Genomic DNA, 19,869 nt, shown 5'->3' with positions numbered 1-19,869 from the left:
AGTCCACCAAAGGCAGGCACCAGTCACGAATGTGTGTCTATGGCCACCATCGTCCATTACCCGCTTGATGCTCGTTGTTGAGATGTGAGAATAAGGACCTGCTTTGGTGTGTGGAGGTCTTGGAGAAGTGGTGTTTCACTTCTTCAAGCCTCAGTTTCATTCTCTAAAATTGGGTATTTCATTCATGATAATTTCATTTACCTACAACAGAACTGTTTGAAACTGAGTGAGATAAACAGCTGGGATATAATAAGTGCTTGTGTGCGTGCCAAGTCACTTCAGTCGTGTCTGACTCTTTGTGACTCTATGGACTGTAGCCTGCCAGGCTCCTCTGTCTGTGGGATTCTCCGGGCAAGAATACTGGAGTGGGTTGCCCTTCCCAGTGCTTAGAAGATACCAATTTTCATCCTTTCCTCCCCAGGTCGGCTTCCCTGAAGGAGACGGCTCGAGGACTGGGGTTCTCCTGCCGAGCTCTGTGCAGCTTTTGCAGGACTGGCTCCTTGCTGGCCCTTGCATGCCTGAACCACCCTTGTGCTGAAGCCCAGCATTAAGAGCTAGGACTTCAGTTCACCAGACAGGAGCTGAGGTGCTCATGCCCTGGGGTCTTGCTCTTTCTGTCCCTTGTGCCTCTGTGGCTGGCCTTCCTCCTTGCCGTGAGCCCCTGCCCCTGCCAGGAACACTGGGCCCTCTGTGTTAGGGCCGACGGTGGTTTGTTTTCCTCTATCTCATACCTGCCAGGGGCAAGGGAACCCTATTGTCTGGACCCTAGTGCTCCTGACTTAGCTCCAGCTGCAGAACCCTAAATCTTTCATCAGAGCAGGACTGTGTTTCTTCCATCAGTCTGGGGGACTTTAGCTCACATTCATCATTCTATAGGCCAGGGATTCTGCCAGACTAGGGACTGTCTTCTCAGTCATTCATTAGCCTAGTATTCTTTGACTGAGTTCTGGCTCTTTGTCCATTCCTGAGCCAGGCACTGCAGAGGCCACAGGAATAAGATACAGGTCCTGCAGCTGAGGTCCCTTTCCCAGCAGCTGGTCCCAAGAGTTAGGCTTGGGAATGGGCAGGGCCATTCCAGAGGATGCTTCTGGGCTCAGGGGCAGACTGACAATCAGCTGGCTTACACCCGAATGGTATTCCAGTTGTCTGCCGCCTGCATCCATCCTGGTTGGTCAATGCCCATGCTGTACTGGCTGTTAAATAAATATTCTAAATATCACTCCTTCTGAGGGACAGCACAGCCTTGCTGTGGACCTCTGCTAGATCCCCAGCCAGGAGGTAGGGTAGGGCTCACCCCCGATTTGCCTACTCTCCTTGATTTAGCCAGAAGGAAAGGCGTGGTCTAGGATGATTATCATCGTTTCTCTCCTGTTTCTCTCAGTCAGCTCAGGAGCCTTCCAGTCTTGGGGGAAGCAAAGGGCCAAGAAAGGAGAAAGGAGAGTGATAGAAATGGAGGGTGGAGACTTAAAGGTTCTGCTTCCTAGCATCAGAAATCCCACCATCGCTTTCAGGCCCATACTGGAAAACAGATACACCTACACCATCATCAGTCTCTAACACATCAGTTCTGTGGGCGCTGGGCACTGGGCCCTGGCAGGGTGGACCGGGATGAGCGAGGGCAGCTGGAAGATGCCAGTGGCCAACACAGCAGCCTGGCCAGGGAGGCTGGGCTGTTTACCCTGGAGACCCGGCCAGTCTGTGATCCCACAGGAGCAGGGTTGTCTTCAGAGCCCCCAGTGACTGGTTTTATTCATCTCAGATCTGTTATTATTTCACTCATCTCTAATAAAGGATTTTTTGGAGTAAATTTCAGTGGTATCATTTATGTGCTCTCAAGAGCCATAGGGAAGGGGAGAGATTCTTAGGGCTTGGAATTCTTGCTCTAGACTTGGAAAAGGGACAGCCTGGTGCAGAGCAGTAGATGGTGACCAGAGTGATTCTCCCCCCAAGGCCATATGGCAAGGCAGAGAAATCTTTTACTGTTCCCGACTGGAAGGTGATGCTGGCATCTAGTGGCTAGCGTTCAGGGCTGCTGCTTAACATCCTTCAGTTCACAGGCCAGCCCATCAAAATAATGAATTTCCAAAATGTTAATAGTGCTGAGGCTGGGAAAACACGGTGTGAGGGAGAGCACTGGCCTGGGAGTCTGGAGACCTGCAGTGTAGCTCTGCTTCAGTCCCTGCTTCGACTTCATCTCCCCTGAGACAAGGATTGGAGAGGGTAGTTTATTTGTGAGATCGTCCTAGGAAGCACAACGAGGGAGCAGGGAAACAGAAAGTCAAAAAACAGCGAAGGAGGAACTTCCCTGATGGGCCGGTGGTCAAGAATCTGCCATCCAAGGCAGGGGATGCGGATTCCACCCTGGTCGGGGAGCTAAGATGCCACGTGCTGCAGGGCAACTAGGCATGCACGCTACAACTCCTGAGCCCGTGTGCTCCAGAGCCCACGTGCAACTAGAGAGAAGAGACTCCAGAGAAGCCTGCGCGCCCCAACGAAGATCCCACATGCTGCAACTACGACACGGTGTAGCTAAAGAAAGAAATATTTCAAATACATTTACCTATTTATTTGGCTGCCTTGGGTCTTAGTTGTGGCATGTGGGATTGAGTTCCCTGATCAGGGATCAAACCCTGGCCCCCTGCATTGGGAACACAGAGTTTTAGCCACCGGACCACCAGGGAAGTCCCCTAAATAAACACATATTTTTAAAAAGAAGGAAAAAAGTAGTAAAGGGTGTGTTAATGAGTTACCACCGTGAGAAAAGAAGGGAACTTCTGACAGATTGTATTAATTAGAACATGCCTTCAAGTTGTCCCATGGAGACTGAAGGACTGGTGTATTTACCCCCAACTCTAGTCTCTCACTGGTTCAGGGGTCCTTTCTAGGAGTGTCAGTTCTTAATTCTCAACTTCCTGGCTGCTCTGAAGCCTTCAGTCAGATGCAGGAAGCTGTCAGAGATGTGTTTAGGAACCTGATGCAAAGAACTGACTCATTTGAAAAGACTGATGCTGGGAAAGGTTGAAGGCAGGAGGAGAAGGGGATGACAGAGGACAAGATGCTTGGCTGGCATCATTGACTCAATGGACATGAGTTTGAGTAAACTCTGGGAGTTGGTGATGGACAGGGAGGCCTTGGGGTCAGTCCATGGGGTCGCCAAGACACAACTGAGTGAACTGAACTGACCTGACCTCCACGGTGGATGGGTAGGCAGAGGGGAGGTAGTGGGTACTAACTGGTAACGGTTAAGCAGTGCAATCGTAGTCCTCACTGGGTCTCAATCTTCCCATCTGTACAAAGAAAGGGTAGGACTTGATGTTTTCTTAGCGTCCATTCAAGCCCTGATGAAGGTCTTGGCTTCTTTTGATGTCAGTTAATTCACAGTGGGAGTTGGGTGGAGATTTGAGAAAACTCAAATCTGCTTTTTTAAAAAGACCAGTCGTAAGTAATTGCAGACAGCTGTCTCTTCAACCCAGAGGGACATGCTTGGGTTGATAAACCCTGAAAGTGGCTCATAGTGCTTTTTATGATCAGGCCGCTCCCCCTCTGCACACACCTCTCACCTCTGTGCTGTGGCCACAGCAGTTTCTCAGTTCCTTTAACCCTGACAGGCCAAACACTCTCCCTTCCATAAGTTTTGCACATTTGGAATTCCAGCAGAATTGATTTGTACCTCTCGGGATGTTCAAGGCTAAACGTGCATGGCACCTAGTAGGCGCTCAGTAAATACACGTATGAATGAATGTTTCTTGTTCTCTCTCTCTCTTTTTTCTTTAGTATTTATCTATTTGGCTGTGCTGGGTCCAGTATTCTTGCCTGGAGAATTCCATGGACAGAGGAGCCTGGTGGGCTACAGTCCATGGAGTCACAAAGAGTTGGGTCTTAGTGGTGGCACTCAGGATCTTTGATCTTCATTTCACCATGGGGGATTTTTTTACTTGTGGCATGTGGGATCTAGCTCCCTGACCAGAGATCGAACCTGGACGCCCTACATTGGGAGCACAGAGTCTTAGCCACCGGACCACCAGGGAAGTCCCTCTTCTCTTATTTCAAAACTCTCCTCCTCCGACCCACCAACTCCCACTGAGTACATCCGCCCAAAGTTTAAACGTCATTTCTTCAGAGAACATGACATGCCACATGGTATAAAACCCCTCAGATATATCTGTAAAGTATCCTCTACTTCCTGACCCTCACCCTAGTTGTGATAACACAGAAGTGATGGTGTCCACATTTGTTTTAAGGTTTTTCTTACCCAGATACTGCCTCAAGCTTGCTGGGACTAGATCTATTTTGTTCGTTGCTTGGACATTCAGTGTGTATCTGTTGAATGAATGAAAAACCCACCCCTTCCTACCTTGGTCCCAGGTCACACAGCAGCAGTTAGAAGTTTTAGCCCAATTTTAGAAATGGAGACCTGATTGATTGGGAAAGAAGTTTTTTTATTTGGGTTTTAGTAGCTCTGTAGTCCTGAAGAAGTGCATGAACTGTGTTCTGCAGGACTTCAAAATGGGGCAGGCGTATAAAGGAGAAAATGGCAAAGTTATAGTCAGTTACATGAGCTATTTATCAGGAATTACAATTGCAGCTGGCCAGAAGTAAAGGTGCTTGTGAAGTAAAGACTGGTTGCGATCCAAAGTGGTTGCATAATTACAAGGGGAGACCTTGAGACAAAAAGGTTTGCAGCCGGCAGGTATTGTTCTGAGCACTCTGGTGATGTTCTTGGAGCTGGTACAGCTCAAAGAGAGCTTAAGGGTTTTGTTTAATCTTTTTTTTTTTTTTCTATTTGGCCGCACAGTACATGGCATACGAGATTTTAGTTCCCCAACCAAGGATCGAACCCATGTGCCCTACAGTGGAAGCAGAGTCTGAACTACTGGACTGCCAGGCAAGTCCTGAAAGTTCAAGTGTTGAATGGTGCAGAGATGTGTCTGATACCAGATCCTCAATGGCCACCCGACTCCATATGCCTGAACTGTGATCATGTATTTTAATTTCAGTTTGTCATCAGAAGCCAGATGAGTCCACTCAGTCATCCATTCTCTGAGGTTCTTTCAGGAAAGTCTGGAGATTTCCCTTGAACACCCCCAGCTACAACTTCCCACACCCCACACACTGTGAACCATTTTCCCTGATTCCCCTCCAGGCCCATAAACACCCTCACACACACACACACAGCACACACGCAAAGATCATTTTCTATCAATTAAACTCACTCCTTTAGGAAGGGATGTGGGTCAGCTAGGGGCACTGGAAGGGTCCTTCCGCAGGAACACAGACGTGTGCACAGCTGTGGGGGCACAATTTTGTTTCCAGACCCAATCTCCTTGGGGAGGCAGCGTGCAGATCCTGAAGGGCACTCATGCATCTGGATCCAAAGTTCTCAAAGTCGGGCGCACTTAGGGATCTCCCAAGCCCTCACCCTCACTAGAGTGCAGTCGTGGGACCAGAAATGCAAAACCTCGCTTTAACAAACAAAACTGAAGGCCACGGTGGGCCTGGATACACGCGTATGTGCGCAGGCCGTGTGCGCCAATGAGTGAGCACGGAGATGGGACAGAACTGGATTTCACGATCGTGCAAAAATAAGGGGATTCGAGTATACCAAATTGCCTCCACCTGGGCATCGGCGCAAAGTAGGTGCGCCGGGTTTGAGCTGCAAAGGTTGCAGAGAGGAGCCCTCCTCGCCTCGACGGCCGCCCCCACTCGCCGGAGCGCCCTCCTTCCCGAATCTTCCTTCCGCTCCAGGCCCCCCACCCCGCCCCTCCAGGACCGGCCGGGCTCTCGCAGGCTTGTCCCTCTCCCGGGGAGGCCGGGCTGGCGGGAGCGGGCAATCTTTGCCCGGGCGAGTCCTTGAAGTCTATATTTAGTGCACGCCGCCCCTCCCCCACGTCGGGAGGCCCGCGGCCGAGGGGTGGGGGGAGCCCCGCCCCCGCCGGGCGTGTGTGTCGGGTGTGTTTGGGGCCCGAGCGGCTGGCGCGCCCTCTGCCTTTTTACGCCTCCGGCACCCCCCGCAGCCCGGCTGCGGCCCCTGCGCCCCTACCCCCGCCGGGCGTCGTGGGCCAACATGGGCCAGGAAGAGGAGCTGCTAAGGATCGCCAAGAAGCTGGAGAAGATGGTGGCCAGGAAGAAGACGGTGAGGCTGCAGAGTTCGGGCTGCAACCCCCGCTCCCCACTCCGGGGCAGGCTCGGGGCGTGCGAGCCCCGAGGAGTCCCGGGGGCGCGTGCTGGCCCGGCGCCCGGGAGGCGCGCGCGGGACTCGGGGACCCGAGGGAGGCGCGGCTGGGGCTGGGATCCGCGCCCCGGGGGGGAAGACTGGCATCTCAGGGTGGGCGTGTGCGTGGCCCCAGGGCGCCGGGGGTGAGGTGGGGGGGGGTGTTGTGGGAGCACCGAGCTAGCCCCCGAAGACCCGAAGGCTTCTTGTGCACGTCCGTCTGGACCTGCAGGGTTGGGGGCCCTCGGGTAGGTCGTGCGGGGCCCGGGAAAGAATGGGAGACAGGAGCTGGAAAAGGACTTTCGGAACCCCTGGACTCTGCGTGTGCAAAAGCCCGGGGGGAGCTTTGGCGACCGCGGAACGGGAGACCCGGAGATAAGGGTGGAAAGAACTCCTGGGTGACCCGAGAAGTGGGAAGAAACTTGAGCTGATGAGGGGTGCTGAGCAGTGTGTACCCCCGCACCCCGGGAGTGGAGCTGACCCAAAAAGAGCCAAGGGCCTGGGTTCCCGCAACCGCACGGCTAGAGGCTCCAGGAGCTGTTGGCCACTCTCGCTTTCCTTGGCCGCGGGGTGGGGCCCGGGCCCCGGGCGGGGGCCTAACAGGTGTCGGGCAGCCGCTGCGCCCACGGGGCCCGCCGGGAGGGGGAAACGGGGACCGGCTGGCGGCCAGGGCTGGGGGCGGGGGCGGCGGCGGCGGCGGCGGCGGGGACAGCGGAGCCGGGAGGTTGAGAAGAATCAGGACTGGGAGCCCTACCTGCGGATCCCTGAGCGCTCAGTGCCTGGCTTGAAGTTAATATTTGATCCTTCCGTGATCTTTGCCTCAAGTTGGCTGCCGCTGGATTCCTAGCCAAGCAAACTTGGCCTTGGAATAGGGAGGGCTGGTACTCACCCAGAGTGGGGTGAGAGGGGAGGGTAGCCTGGGAGGGTAGCCTGGCAGGCAGTCCCCCCTCCCTTTCGACCCTGTCCCAGAACCCTCTTCCTTCTGCCATCCAGGGGCACATGTGGAAGCAGGACTTGAATATCCAACACACTCTGTAATCCTAGAAGCTCAGGAAAGGGCTGGACCCTAAGGGTGCCTTTAGAGCAGGGACAAGGGAGGGATTGCTGGACCCATGGGGTGACAGGGAGCCCTCAAGTAAGACATGGGCAGTATTGAGTTGGTGTCCATCTGAAGACCAGAGCCTCAGTTTCTTCATCGGTGAGATGAGATGACCTACCCCCTGGGAAGGATTGTCAATGGATTTTTTTTGTCTCTGCTGGTGATGGTGAAGGTGGAAGAGATGTGAAACCCTTAGGATGATCTGGGCTGGCACTTGGGAAGGCTCAGAGAGTGACACGTGCTTTTGCTCAGCCAGAGGAAATGCAGAAACCTGCAGATTTTAAGGAGTCTCCATTCCAGGATGCTCCAAAGTCAGTGAAACTGAGCCTCAGGTCATGGGACTCAGCTGGGCGAGGCAAACCCCAGCCTGGGTCTCTTGAACCAGATTCCACCTCAATCAGACAAGTTGTCCCAGCCCTGCCGGTTGCTGACCCCCAACTTCGGCCAGGAGATTCTAGGCCTCTTGGTGAGAGAGCAGGAGTGGGAAGCTTAGGAGACCTGAGACAAGGCAGAGTGGCTGAGGAGGAAGGGACCTGCCCTGGCCTCCCCTCACTCCTTTTATGGCTCTAGACCCACCACTCTGCTTTCTCTCTCTAGCCCTGGATTTCTTCTTCTGTGAAATGGGAAGAAGAAATAGTGTCCTTTGGCAAGGAGTCCTGTGTAAGTACCCAGAGCTCTCTCCAGGAAAGATGCAAGTCTGGCCACAGGGTCCCTGGAACACAGAGCCGGTCTGCAGCCACGTCTGCGCCTGGGTTCTTGGCAGCATCTGGGTGGGCACAGAGCTCTGGGCATGTAACCTAGAAAGGTGGGGCCTGCTCTGGGAGCCAAAGTGGGCCCGCCCAGTGGTGGTTAGGGGGAGGACACACTTCCTGTAAGAAGACGGATCTTCCACGTTGCAGCTCAGGCCCGGGATTTACTGCCAATTACTGAAGTCCCAGCAACTTAGGGCTTTTGTCAGATGCTGTAAGCGCATATCTTCTGTACCAGCCTCAGACATACAGCAAAATGCCGCACGATCACACACAGACATAGCTACATGCAGCTACACACCGTATGGTTAAATGAGCAGCTGTGAACATAAATAACTGCACGACAGATGTGCTTACTGACCCTGACACGACCGACACACTGACCATTATATTTTCAGAAAAAGACACGAAGACAACTGTACACATGTTTAAACGTGTGCGTGTGCACCATAAGCTGTGCCCCGACGTGCAAAGCTATAAACGTAGCAAACAGCTGCACTTACGTGTCCAGACGGGTTGCGACATAGACGTCATCCCACAAAGACAAATAGACACATTATATTGGGTTGGCCAAAAAGTTCGTGCGGGCTTCCATGACAGCTTTTTTGGAAAAACCTGAACGACCTTTTCCATCAGCCCAGTCCTCTGAGCGGCATACACACAGCAGCTCCCCACCTGAGCTGGAGACTCTGCTGGCTGCACGTCCCGTACGTGCATGCCAAAAGACGTGCCTGGCAACATTTGCCCACGGCATTGTGAGTCCAGTACAGCCGGCGCGCACGGCTGTTCTCCGACATGAACGAGTTATATATGCAGTGTGACCTACACAGGCACACACCCAGTGGTGAGCTGGGACTGGTTTAATGCTGGTTGTTGAACTTTCAGCATTGTTGTTAAATACAGCAATCGTTTTTAACATTAAACTATATGCTTACAATTAAATTATGTTAAAAACGAATGTCATAAATACTCCAGAGTCATCAGTTCAGTTCAGTTCAGTCGCTCAGTCATGTCCGACTCTTTGCGACCCCATGAATCGCAGCACACCAGACCTCCCTGTCCATCACCAACTCACTGAGACTCACGTCCATCGAGTCAGTGATGCCATCCAGCCATCTCATCCTCTGTCGTCCCCTTCTCCTCCTGCCCCCAATCCCTCCCAGCATCAGAGTCTTTTCCAATGAGTCAACTCTTTGCATGAGGTGGCCACAGTAAGGGAGTTTCAGCTTTAGCATCATTCCTTCCAAAGAAATCCCAGGGCTGATCTCCTTCAGAATGGACTGGTTGGATCTCCTTGCAGTCCAAGGGACTCTCAAGAGTCTTCTCCAACATCACAGTTCAAAAGCATCAATTCTTCAGCACTCAGCCTTCTTCACAGTCCAACTCTCACATCCATACATGACCACAGGAAAAACCATAGCCTTGACTTGACAGACCTTTGTTGGCAGAGTAATGTTTCTGCTTTTGAGTATGCTATCTAGGTTGATCATAACTTTCCTTCCAAGGAGTAAGCGTCTTTTAATTTCATGGCTGCAGTCACCATCTGCAGTGATTTTGGAGCCCCCCAAAATAAAGTCTGCCACTGTTTCCACTGTTTCCCCATCTATTTCCCATGAAGTGATGGGACTGAATGCCATGATCTTCGTTTTCTGAATGTTGAGCTTTAAGCCAACTTTTTCACTCTCCACTTTCCCTTTCATCAAGAGGCTTTTGAGTTCCTCTTCACTTTCTGCCATAAGGGTGGTGTCATCTGCATATCTGAGGTTATTGATATTTCTCCTGGCAATCTTGATTCCAGCTTGTGTTTCTTCCAGTCCAGCGTTTCTCATGATGTACTCTGCATAGAAGTTAAATAAGCAGGGTGACAATATACAGCCTTGACGTACTCCTTTTCCTATTTGGAACCAGTCTGTTGTTCCATGTCCAGATCTAACTGTTGCTTCCTGAGCTGCATATAGATTTCTCAAGAGGCAGATCAGGTGGTCTAGTATTCCCATCTCTTTCAGAATTTCCACAGTTTATTGTGATCCACACAGTCAAAGGCTTTGGCATAGCCAATAAAGCAGAAATAGATGTTTTTCTGGAACTCTCTTGCTTCTTCGATGATCCAGCGGATGTTGGCAAGAGTCATCACTTCCTTATTATTTTATTACTTTTTTCTGTCATCTATGGTCTGGAGGCTATTTATTATACTGTATTGTATCAATATGGGGCTTCCCTGGTAGCTCAGCTAGTAAAGAATCAGCCTGCAATGCAGGAGACCCCAGTTGGGTCTTTCCCCTGGGTTGGGAAGATCCCCTGGAGAAGGGATAGGGTACCCACTCCAGTATTCTTGGGCTTCCCTGGTGGCTCAGATGGTAAAGAATCCACATGCAATGCAGAAGACCTGGGTTCGATCCCTGGGTTGGGAAGATCCCTTTTTAAAGGAGGGCGTGGCAACCCACTCCAGTATTCTTGCCTGGAGAATCCCCGTGGACAGAGGAGCCTGGTGGGCTACAGTCCATGGGGTCACAAAAAGTCAGACACGACTGAGAGACTAAGTACAGCACAGCATATCAATATGGTCTGTATCACTCATTTCTTCCCAGTGTCTCCAATTCAGGGACAGCATGCTCTAGCTTGACATTGCTGTAGGGAGAATATTGACGCCACGGAAATTGACAAACACTACAAATCACTTTTTTCCTTTGAGAACCTGCTGTTAAACATTCACCAACATGCCACTGCACTTACCCATGTTGATATTTCATGACTGCAGACGTCTCGCCAGACCTAGGTCCATACCTGCTTGCACGGTTGTATAGTGGGTCAAACCCAAATGGTTTGAATCCTCGCTCAGTTCCTTATAACACTGAGAAAATTCACTGCTGTTTCTTGGATTTCTCTCCTGTGAAAATGGGATCTTGATTCTTTAAAAATGAGAATAGTTTTAGGACCAATCTCATAGAATCATTTCGAGAGTCAGAGGAGATCATGCATGTAAAATATTTAGCACCATGCCCAGCAGATAATAAACGTTTAATTAGTAGTACACACAGAGTTATATGCCCACAAGTTCACACGCACACACATCCGCAAGTCATTCCTCTGAAACATACTATGAACCCAAGTTCTAAGGGAGACTGAGGGCTGACAGAGGGCAGTGGGGGGATGTGGCCCAGGAAGCCGGGTAGGGTAGGGTTGGCAGCTGGCACTGCACAGTGGGGCCAGGGCACAGGACGCACAGGACACGGTCAGCTGGTGCTTCCCAGGGACCTGATCAGGACAGGAGGCTGGGGCTGGCTTCTAGGAAGTGGGTGGCAAGACAGAGAAGACTGAAAGAGGACGGGGGCGGTTCAGGGCCTGGCAACCAACGGGGTTTCACAGCTGCGTCTCTTGTCTTCTCCTCCCTCTTCCCCTTCCCGCCTCTGCTTTCTGCTTTATCCATTCACTCAGGGAGCACTGGGCTGTGTGCTGAACTCAGAGGTCTCAGAGATTACACAGTCCTCTCTACCCAAGAGAAAAGAAAGTACATATCTTCAGAAAAACTCGAATGCTCCCAGCCGCCTTATTTGCAGCAGGCCCAAATCGGAAACTACCGAACGGTGCCATTCACAGGTGAATGGGCCGACAAACTGTGGCCTCTGCCCACAGCGGCAAACAGCCCAGTAACAAAAAGGAGCTGTGGCTCTGCGCAGCAGTGTGCACGGAACCTCAGCATGGTAACACCAAGCGAAGAAGCCAGCCAAAAAGTCCATTACAGTCACATTCTGTGAAATCCTTAAAAATGCAAGAAAGTAGACTAGTGGTGCCTGGGGTTGGGGGTGCAGAGAGGGGTAGATTACCAAGGGGTGCCAGGAAAATGTCAGGGATGCTGTTTGTTTGGGCTGCGCTGTACAGCTGGCAGGATCTTATTTCTCCAAACAGGAATTGAACCCATGTCCCCTGCAGTAGAAGCGCAGAGTCCTAACCCCTGACCACCAGGGAACTCCCTGACTATGCTCTTATCTTGATTGTGGCGATAGCTTCATGGATGTACACATTATGTCAAAACTCACCAAATTGTAGCTTACAATATGTGTGGTTTATTGTATGCCAATTATACCCCAACAAAGCTGTTTTTAAAAAATAAAATAAAAGCTGCAGTCCTCAACCTACAGAAGGTCACGGTTGGGAAGTGAAGGGAGGCAGATACAGACATAAAAGCAGAAGCAGTAAAGCATGAGGTAATTAACTTCAGAGGAAGAGATGGGGAAGGGGAGAGCATTCCCAGTGGAAGGACAGCAGAATGAGGGGGTCAGGGGGTCAGGGTGAGTGGGTAGGGCTGGACCCTGCTCAGACGGGCTGGAACCCAGATGCGTGGCGGGAAGTGAAGTCAGAGAGCTGGTTTGGGGCAGAAGCTGGCCCTTCTCTGCTCCTCCTCTTCCTCACCTCTCCTCTGACTGCTTGCCTGCCTGCATCTGTCACTGGAATAGCCGCCTTCCTTACCTCCTGCCGCTCTCCCTCCCACCAAGACTGCGCAATGGTCAGAGAGGGGCCTGGGCAGACCCCCCCGGGCTTCAGCCCTGACCTTGTGGCCTCCCACAGGAAGGGGCCCTGGACCTCCTGAAGAAGCTCGGCAGCTGGCAGATGTCCATCCAGCTGCTCCAGGTGGGTGGCGATGGGCAGCCCCTGGGGCAGTGCCGGCGGCAGGTGGGCGACCTTGTGCAGGAAGGAAAGACCTTCATGGGGGACCCTCCCAGGAGGGGGTCTTGGAGGGATTTCTGAAGGGAAGGCAGCAGGGGGGGTCTTGAGGTACTCTAGGTGTGGGAACAGAAGCCTGCAGATGGCAACGGAAGCTTTCTAAGCTCTCGGGGCCCTCTGGATCTGGGGACAAGACTGACCTGCTTTCTTTGAACCCCCAAGTTCCTAAGACCCGAGGTTTCTGGGATCCAGGAGGCCAGTGTCTCGGGGAAAGGTGAAAGCCTCCCCTGTTTTTGCATTTTCCATGTGGCCTCCAAAACTCTGCCAGAAGCTCTTGGCCCTGAAAAGCTAGCACATACCCAAGCTGTAAAGTAGCCAGAGTTGTGTCTTAGGCTAAAATTTGAACTCCAGGACACCAGAGGGCAGAGAACAGGGAAGAGTCCTGGGCACCAGCCAGGCCTGTGGCCCCCAGCGCTGCCACCCCAGCTTTACTTCAAAGCTTCAGTTACCCCTGCAGGCGGGGGGCCGGGCCTTGGGCACCGACCTCACTCAGGGCAGCAGGTCCATTATAAAGTCAGGGTGATAACCTCAGCCACAGTTCCAGGGTGAAGCCCTGGGGAGCCTGGGCCAGGGCAAGGGGATGGGTGCCCTGGAGCAGGTCTTGCCAACCAGGACAGCCAGTCCAGTGTGTCCTGATTCCCAGGCTGGCTCCTGACCTTCTCCCTTTGCAGACCACCAGGATTGGAGTCGCCGTGAACGGGGTCCGCAAGCACTGCTCCAACAAGGAGGTGGTGGCCTTGGCCAAAGTCCTCATCAGGAACTGGAAGCAGCTGCTGGGTGAGGGGGCCGGGTCCCCGGGGCCGAGTGTTTCTCCCCGCACCTGGGTGCTGGCTTATAGCAGGTACCCAGAGTATGGCTGTTGAATGACTCAGCTACGACCCCCAGTGGGAGTGCCAGGGTTTGTCTACTCCACAAATGTGGGGTAGTTTTAATGATGGGCGAGTTTTCATGTCTGTGTCCCTACGTGTGTATTTCTGTGTGTTTCATGTGTGTGTACACATCTGTACATACACATCGGTGTGCGGAGATGTCTTTCTGTCCCCATGCGTGAGCTTGAGCTTGCACCCACGTGTGCACACTGTATGTGCATTCGTGTGTAAACGCGCATTTGTTGGGAGAGGGGTGAGGCTGCCCGCGTCCCTGCCCTTCGCTCCTTTCTCCCCCAAAGTCTTGGGTTTGGCTGAGACAGAGTGAGTTGAGGAACAATGTCATGATTCTGTTTTTAGATTCCCCAGCAACCCCCAAAGGAGAAAAAGGAGAGGAAAGAGTAAAAGCCAAGAAGAAGGAAAAAGGGCTTGACTGTTCGGATTGGAAGCCAGAGACAAGTCTTTCTCCACCAAGGGAAAAACGGGTGGAAGAACCCAAAGACAGGTACTCGTTCTGGGATGGGAGAAGGGGGCTGACGCGCAACACGTCCTCTGACAGCGCTCCTGTTTGTATAACGTCTTTTCGTCTTCGCACACCAGGAGGTGGGTATTGTATTTCCCTCTACAGTGCCCCCTCTGGGGGCCTTCTTGGCCCCGCCAGACTGACTCACGAGACTCAAATAGGCCGTCCCTGGCGGGGCTTCACCTTGAAGGATGCAGGGACAGGAGATGCAGCGTGCCAGCAGGGCAGCTTCTCATCACCGCGGTGTTCCTCATCACCAAGACTTCTCACAGGGCAGTGGTCCCCAACCTTTGTTGGCACCAGGGGCCAGTGTCATGGAAGACAGTTTTCCCATGGGTGGTGGGGTGGCAGGAGGGGAGAGGAGGATGCTTTCCGGATGATGCAAGCACGTTACACTTATCGTACACTTTAATTTCCATTACTGTTACATCAGCTGCACCTCAGGTCATCAGTCCTTAGATCCTGGAGGTTGGGGACCCTTGTCATAGGGACCAGGCTGTGTCCAGAGCTGTTCTCCTGCCCACCTGGATGACATTCCCAGGTGCAAAGAATGAGACCACCGAGGGCGGGAACTCGCTCCACATACTGCAGTTGATAAGTCCCATAAACCAGGTCTCCAGGATTCTAGCAAGGGCAATGACCAGTTACAAGATTCACAGCACTCGGGGTAGCCCCAAGCTGCGGTTTTTCCGTAAATCGTTGATAGTTCTTTCATAGTCCTTTCCCGTCTAGACACAGTTTACCAATCAGGGCTCCTTTGCTCTAGACTCAGTGTCACTTAGGGATACAGCTTGACGGTCCACCTTCGTCAGGGTTCCAGGTGAATGGGGCTGGGAACTTACTTGTCCACAGAGAAGGCGTATTTTGCTGGCTTTTTAGTTAAAATCGCCTTCAGCAATAAGGAAGCTGAAGACTGGGGAGCAGGGCCTTTCTCAGGGTCACACAGCCATTATGTAACAGAGTGGGAGCCCCATCTTTGTCAGACCCTCAGACGTCTGCTGAGGTCTCAACTCTGTGTCTGTTCCCCCTTGCCCACCCCAGCCAGGGTCTCCAAAAATGCATGACTTTTAAAAAATATTTATTTAGCTGTGCCGTGTCTTCATTGCAGCATGTGGGATCTAGTTCCCTGGCCAGGATTTGAACCCAAGGCCCCTGCATTGGGAGCACAGAGTCTTAGCCACTGGACCACCAGAGAGGTCCCAGAGCATGACTTGCTGATCAACGCAAATGGCCTTATCCACGATGGTAGATAAAAGCCTTCATGGACGTATTAGTAGGTCCTACCTGTTCCCTACATGGCTAGTCAGATCACTTAACTCCTTCGGAAGGAGGTCATTTAATAGATAAGGGACTGAGACTAGATGACACTGATTAGAAACCGATGGTACTAGGTACAGTCAGTATGACTTGTGATCTACCAACATTTTAAACTTTTAAAAATTGTATTCATTTAATTAATTTATTTTCGGCTACGCTGGGTCTATTGCGGTACGTGGGCTTTCTCTCCTTGCAGCATGTGGGGGCAGCTCTCTAGTTACGGTGCTTGGGCTTCTCACTACGGTGACTTCTCTTGCTGTGGAGCCCAGGCTCTAGGCACAGGGGCTTCAGTAGTTGCAGCTCTCAGGCTCTAGGGTGCAGGCTCAGTAGCTGTGGCACACAGGCTTAGTTGCTCTGGTCCCAATCTTCCGGGGCCGGGGATCGAACCCATGTCCCCCGTATTGGCAGGTGGATTCTTAACCAGTGGACTACCAGGGAAACCCTGTAACATATTTTTATCACCCTTGTTTAATTTTTGAAAGTACTGTAATTCTGGGACTTCCCTGGTGGCCCAGTGGTTGAGAATCTGCCTTGCAATGCAGAGGACTTGGGTTCGATCCCTGGTCCGGGTACTAAGATTCTGTCTGCCTCAGGGCAACTAAGCCTGTGCACCACAAGTACTGAGTCTGAGCTCTAGAACCCACAACCCACAGCTACTGAGCACATGGGCTACAACTATAGAGCACGTGTGTTGCAACTACAGAAGCCCTTGTGCCGGAGAGCTTGTGCTCCGCAGCGAGAGAAGCCCCCACAGTGAGAAGCCTGCACGCTGCCACTGGAGCGTAGAGCCTGCCCACCTCGACCAGAGAAAGCCCTTCCCCAGCAGCGAAGACCCGTGTGGCCAAGGATAAATAAATAAATCTGTTGTAGAAATCATGGAAAATATTTAAAAAGTATGAAAAAATCACATTCCCACCACCCAAAAATAATCACTGCGAATACTTTGGTATATGTTTTTCTCTGTTTTTTATAGTTACCATCAATTCTGTAGCCCGCTTTTTAAGATGCAGTACTTGTCAGCTTGGAATCTTCTGAATGTTCTATTCCTTTCATTCTGCTAATTTTGCAGTCATATCCCACTTGGAGGAATGGTCATTGGCATTTAATGTTTCACATGGTGTGTTTGGTTTTCCCAAAGGGATTAAAAAGCTGGCCTCCAGGGATCCTGTGATCCCCCATGCCTAGCATGGAGTGAGCATTTACTGAGCATTGCCAGGCCCAGCTGTACCAACACAATCCCCTGTGGAAAATTCGTGCTCTGGCTGGTCTAGCCATGTCTGGAGCACCTGTTTGGTTCTGAAAGTGAAAGTGTTAGTTGCTCAGTTGTGTCCGACTCTTTGTGACCCCATGGACTGTAGCCCACCAGGCTCCTCTGTCCATGGAATTCTCCAGGTAAGAATACTGGAGTGGGTCATCATTCCCTTCTCCAGGGGAATCTTCCCAACCCAGGGATTGAATTTGGGTCTCCTTCATTGCAGACAGATTCTTCACTGTCTGAGCTACCAGGGAAGTTTGGTTCTAAGTACCTTGGCAAATAAATGAAGGACCAGGATCTTGTGACATACAGTTGAAGACTAGAGGCTGAAGTGTTGGGTGAGGAGAGCAAATGGGATATGGGACTAGTCTGTGGAATAGGGAGTATAGACATCTGGGTACATATGGTAGCTTGGGCATGGGTGTTTCCTTTAGCTCTGTCCCCAAATCCCGCCTAATGATCAGCAAAGGGATTTCCTTTAAAGGCCTACTGAGATGACAGGTGTGGGCGAGGAGACAGTTGGAAAGCAGAAAGCGAATTTCTAGGCTGAACTTAATGACTTACATCCTTAGACTCTGAGATTCACTGTTGTGACCTGAAAAATGAATGTCATTATCTCATTATATATAAAGTTTATATGCAGAGCTCAGTCCCTCAGTCGTGTCCCCTCTTCACAACCCCCATGGACTGAAGCCCACCAGTCTTCTCAGTCCATGGAATTCTCCAGGCAGGAATACTGGATGGGTTGCCATTTCCTTCAGGGGATCTTCCCAAAACCCACATCTCCTGCATTAGCAGGCAGATTCTTTATCACTGAGCCACCTGGGAAGCCCTAAAATGTGTATAACTGTAAGTAAGTGATAAGTGAAGTCGCTCAGTCGTGTCCGACTTTTTGTGACCCCATGGACTGCAGCCTCCCAGGCTTCTCTGTTCATGGGATTTTCCAGGCAAGGGTACTGGAGTGGGTTGCCTTTCCCTATATGTGTGTATATGTTTATAGCCTTCTAGGCTTTTTCCTGTGCATCTACCCTTGAAATACTTATTGTATTAATAAAATGGAATTAAACTGCATATACTATTTAGCAGCCTTTTCACATCATATATTTTTTCCAACAGTGAGTCACATTTAGAGTAAAAAGTTTAGAAAGTCAAACACAAGAAGAAAATAACAGAAATGATCACTGTTAACATCTTGATGTATATCTTTCTCATCTTTTTAAGAACATATGTGTGTGTGTATATATATATAGAGAGAGAGAGTTATATTTTCTTAGAAAATTAGAATCACACTATAATACTGTTTTATAACCAGCATTTTACATTTAACAGCATCCTGGGGTGTTTAATTGTTGATGCCAGCTCACTTTTCACAGCTGGAGCTATGAGATGAAGTTGTCTCCGTGGCTGAGCAGAGAGTGGGGTGGTTGTCCCCCTACCTTGCTGGGAGAATCCAGTGGGCAGGGGTCCTATTTCGGTTCCGTTGGTGAAATTCCTTTCTTTTAAATTTTCTTAATTGACTATTATCATATATAAACACTATAACCACATTATTATATAAACACTGTAACCACATTACTAAAATTTAAAATAAGAATTAAAAATATTTCTCCACAGTGTGCCGCTTCTGAAAAAGGAAACAGCTTGTATTTTCTTCCTCTTCCCTTCCAGTCCTGATCTACTTACATAATTTTACCGTTCCTGTAGACACAAGGGACAATTACATCCCTGTTTATTTATCTTCCTAATGTATTCTAGGCATTTTTTTCATGTTCCTGAATAGTTTTCATAATGATCCTTCTCAAAAATGGCAGAATTTTTCTGGTTTGTTCTAAAAAGCATTGAGGAAAGGCCAGAAAATGGGGAGTCCCAGGGAGAGGAGAGACCCATGTCTCCCTTCCTTTCTCCCACTGCAAGAATCTCAGCTCCCAGCTCTGCCTGCACCTGTCCATCCCCGTGGGGCAGTCAGGGGGGACCCCACAGAGGAGCTCCCAGGGCCCAGTGTGGGACTGGAGGGGACATGCAGAGGAAGGTCTCTGCCCCCTCCCTCTCTGCTGCCTCCCCCTGTGTTTAAGCTGGGGCAGAGGTCCACAGGATCGTTAAGAGCTGGCACCTGAAACTTTCTCACCTGCTGTCCCCCAGGCCACGTGGAGAATGAGATGGGAGCTGGAAATCCATGCAGGAGCCTTATTGTTATCTGGAAAAGAAGAAATCAGATACCTAGGATTAGGGAGCACTGAGGAGTTCTTCATGGTGGGAACTGAAGTAGGGACGTTAATGATCTAGAGTCTTCCTTCTAGCCAGCCCACAAACACAGGTCCTTTTCCCAGCATTGGACAGATGAGGGAGCTGATGCTCAAAGAAGATGACCTGCCCAGGGGCAGGGCTGGGACTTCAGCTCACGTCACCGTCCTGTGCTCTGTGCACCGCTCCACTGCTCGGCCATGTCCAAGTCTTTGCAGTCCCATGGACTGTAGCCCTCTAGACTCTTCTGTCCAGGCAAGAATACAAGGGTGGGTTGTCATTTCCTTCTCCAGAGGATCTGCCTGACCCAGGGCTCGAAACCATGTCTCCTGCATTGGCAGGTGGATTCTTTACCACTGCGCCACCTGGGAAGCATGTCACTGCCTCCCTTTTTAGAGTGTAAATGTCATGTATGTTTGTATGCATGAGAAAAAGATGCAGAGGGAAGGATCTTAAACGTAAATGATCTTATCTCTGGGGAGGTTTCTTTTTCCACATTTTTAAAAAAGCATTTCTTTACTGTTTGACTTCACAGCCTTCAGCAACAAATATTTATAGAGCACCTACTCTGTGCAGGCACTGTTCTGTTCACGTAGGAGAAGTCAGTTGAGTTGAATATATTAGATTGGGCTTCCCAGAAGCAAACCCTGAGATATGGATTTAAGTGCAAGAGGTTTATTTGAGAAGTGATTTCAGGAAATGCAGACAGAGGAGAGAGGAAATGAGACAGGTAAGGGAGGGGAACCGGCACAGGGTGTGTTCCTGAGCAGGTTACTGCCCTGAGTGGTGGTGGTTGAATCACTAAGTCGTGACTCTTGTGACCCCATGGACTGTAGTCTGCCAGCTACCTCTGTCCATGGGATTCTCCAGGCAAGCATACTGGAAT

General features: G+C 50.9%; 2 protein-coding genes across 19 annotated transcripts in view; both read left to right on the top strand.

The window, feature by feature from the left end:
- The window catches only part of ASAP3 (ArfGAP with SH3 domain, ankyrin repeat and PH domain 3), a 50,299-nt gene extending 48,492 nt beyond the window's left edge, over nt 1-1,807 (top strand). For 11 of the 12 annotated variants that reach the window (XR_015137381.1, XR_015137378.1, XR_015137372.1 and 8 more), the window contains one exon: nt 422-1,807. Coding sequence is in view for 3 of the 12 variants with exons in the window: in XM_086327900.1 (XP_086184026.1) it covers nt 422-435 (14 nt within the window). In the remaining 9 variants the exon portion in view is untranslated. The remainder of the gene's footprint in view (nt 1-421) is intronic. The other variant, XR_015137370.1, reaches the window with a different exon arrangement.
- Nucleotides 1,808-5,942: 4,135 nt separating this feature from the next.
- The window catches only part of TCEA3 (transcription elongation factor A3), a 51,781-nt gene continuing 37,854 nt past the window's right edge, over nt 5,943-19,869 (top strand). For 3 of the 7 annotated variants that reach the window (XM_086328064.1, XM_086328054.1, XM_086328113.1), the window contains exons 1-5: nt 5,943-6,133; nt 7,908-7,970; nt 12,626-12,688; nt 13,453-13,558; nt 14,008-14,152. In XM_086328064.1, coding sequence (XP_086184190.1) covers nt 6,065-6,133; nt 7,908-7,970; nt 12,626-12,688; nt 13,453-13,558; nt 14,008-14,152 — 446 coding nt within the window. In that variant the 5' untranslated portion in view covers nt 5,943-6,064. The remainder of the gene's footprint in view (nt 6,134-7,907; nt 7,971-12,625; nt 12,689-13,452; nt 13,559-14,007; nt 14,153-19,869) is intronic. The other 4 variants (XM_086328084.1, XM_086328075.1, XM_086328104.1 and 1 more) reach the window with 2 other exon arrangements.

Source organism: Bos grunniens, chromosome 2, assembly GCF_055505025.1.
Source record: "Bos grunniens cultivar Pamir isolate PY7600 chromosome 2, Bosgru_T2T1.0, whole genome shotgun sequence".
In the NCBI taxonomy this organism is placed as follows: Eukaryota; Metazoa; Chordata; class Mammalia; order Artiodactyla; family Bovidae; genus Bos; species Bos grunniens.
Note: the sequence above shows the minus strand (reverse complement) of the source record. Positions and strands in the feature narration are given on the sequence as shown.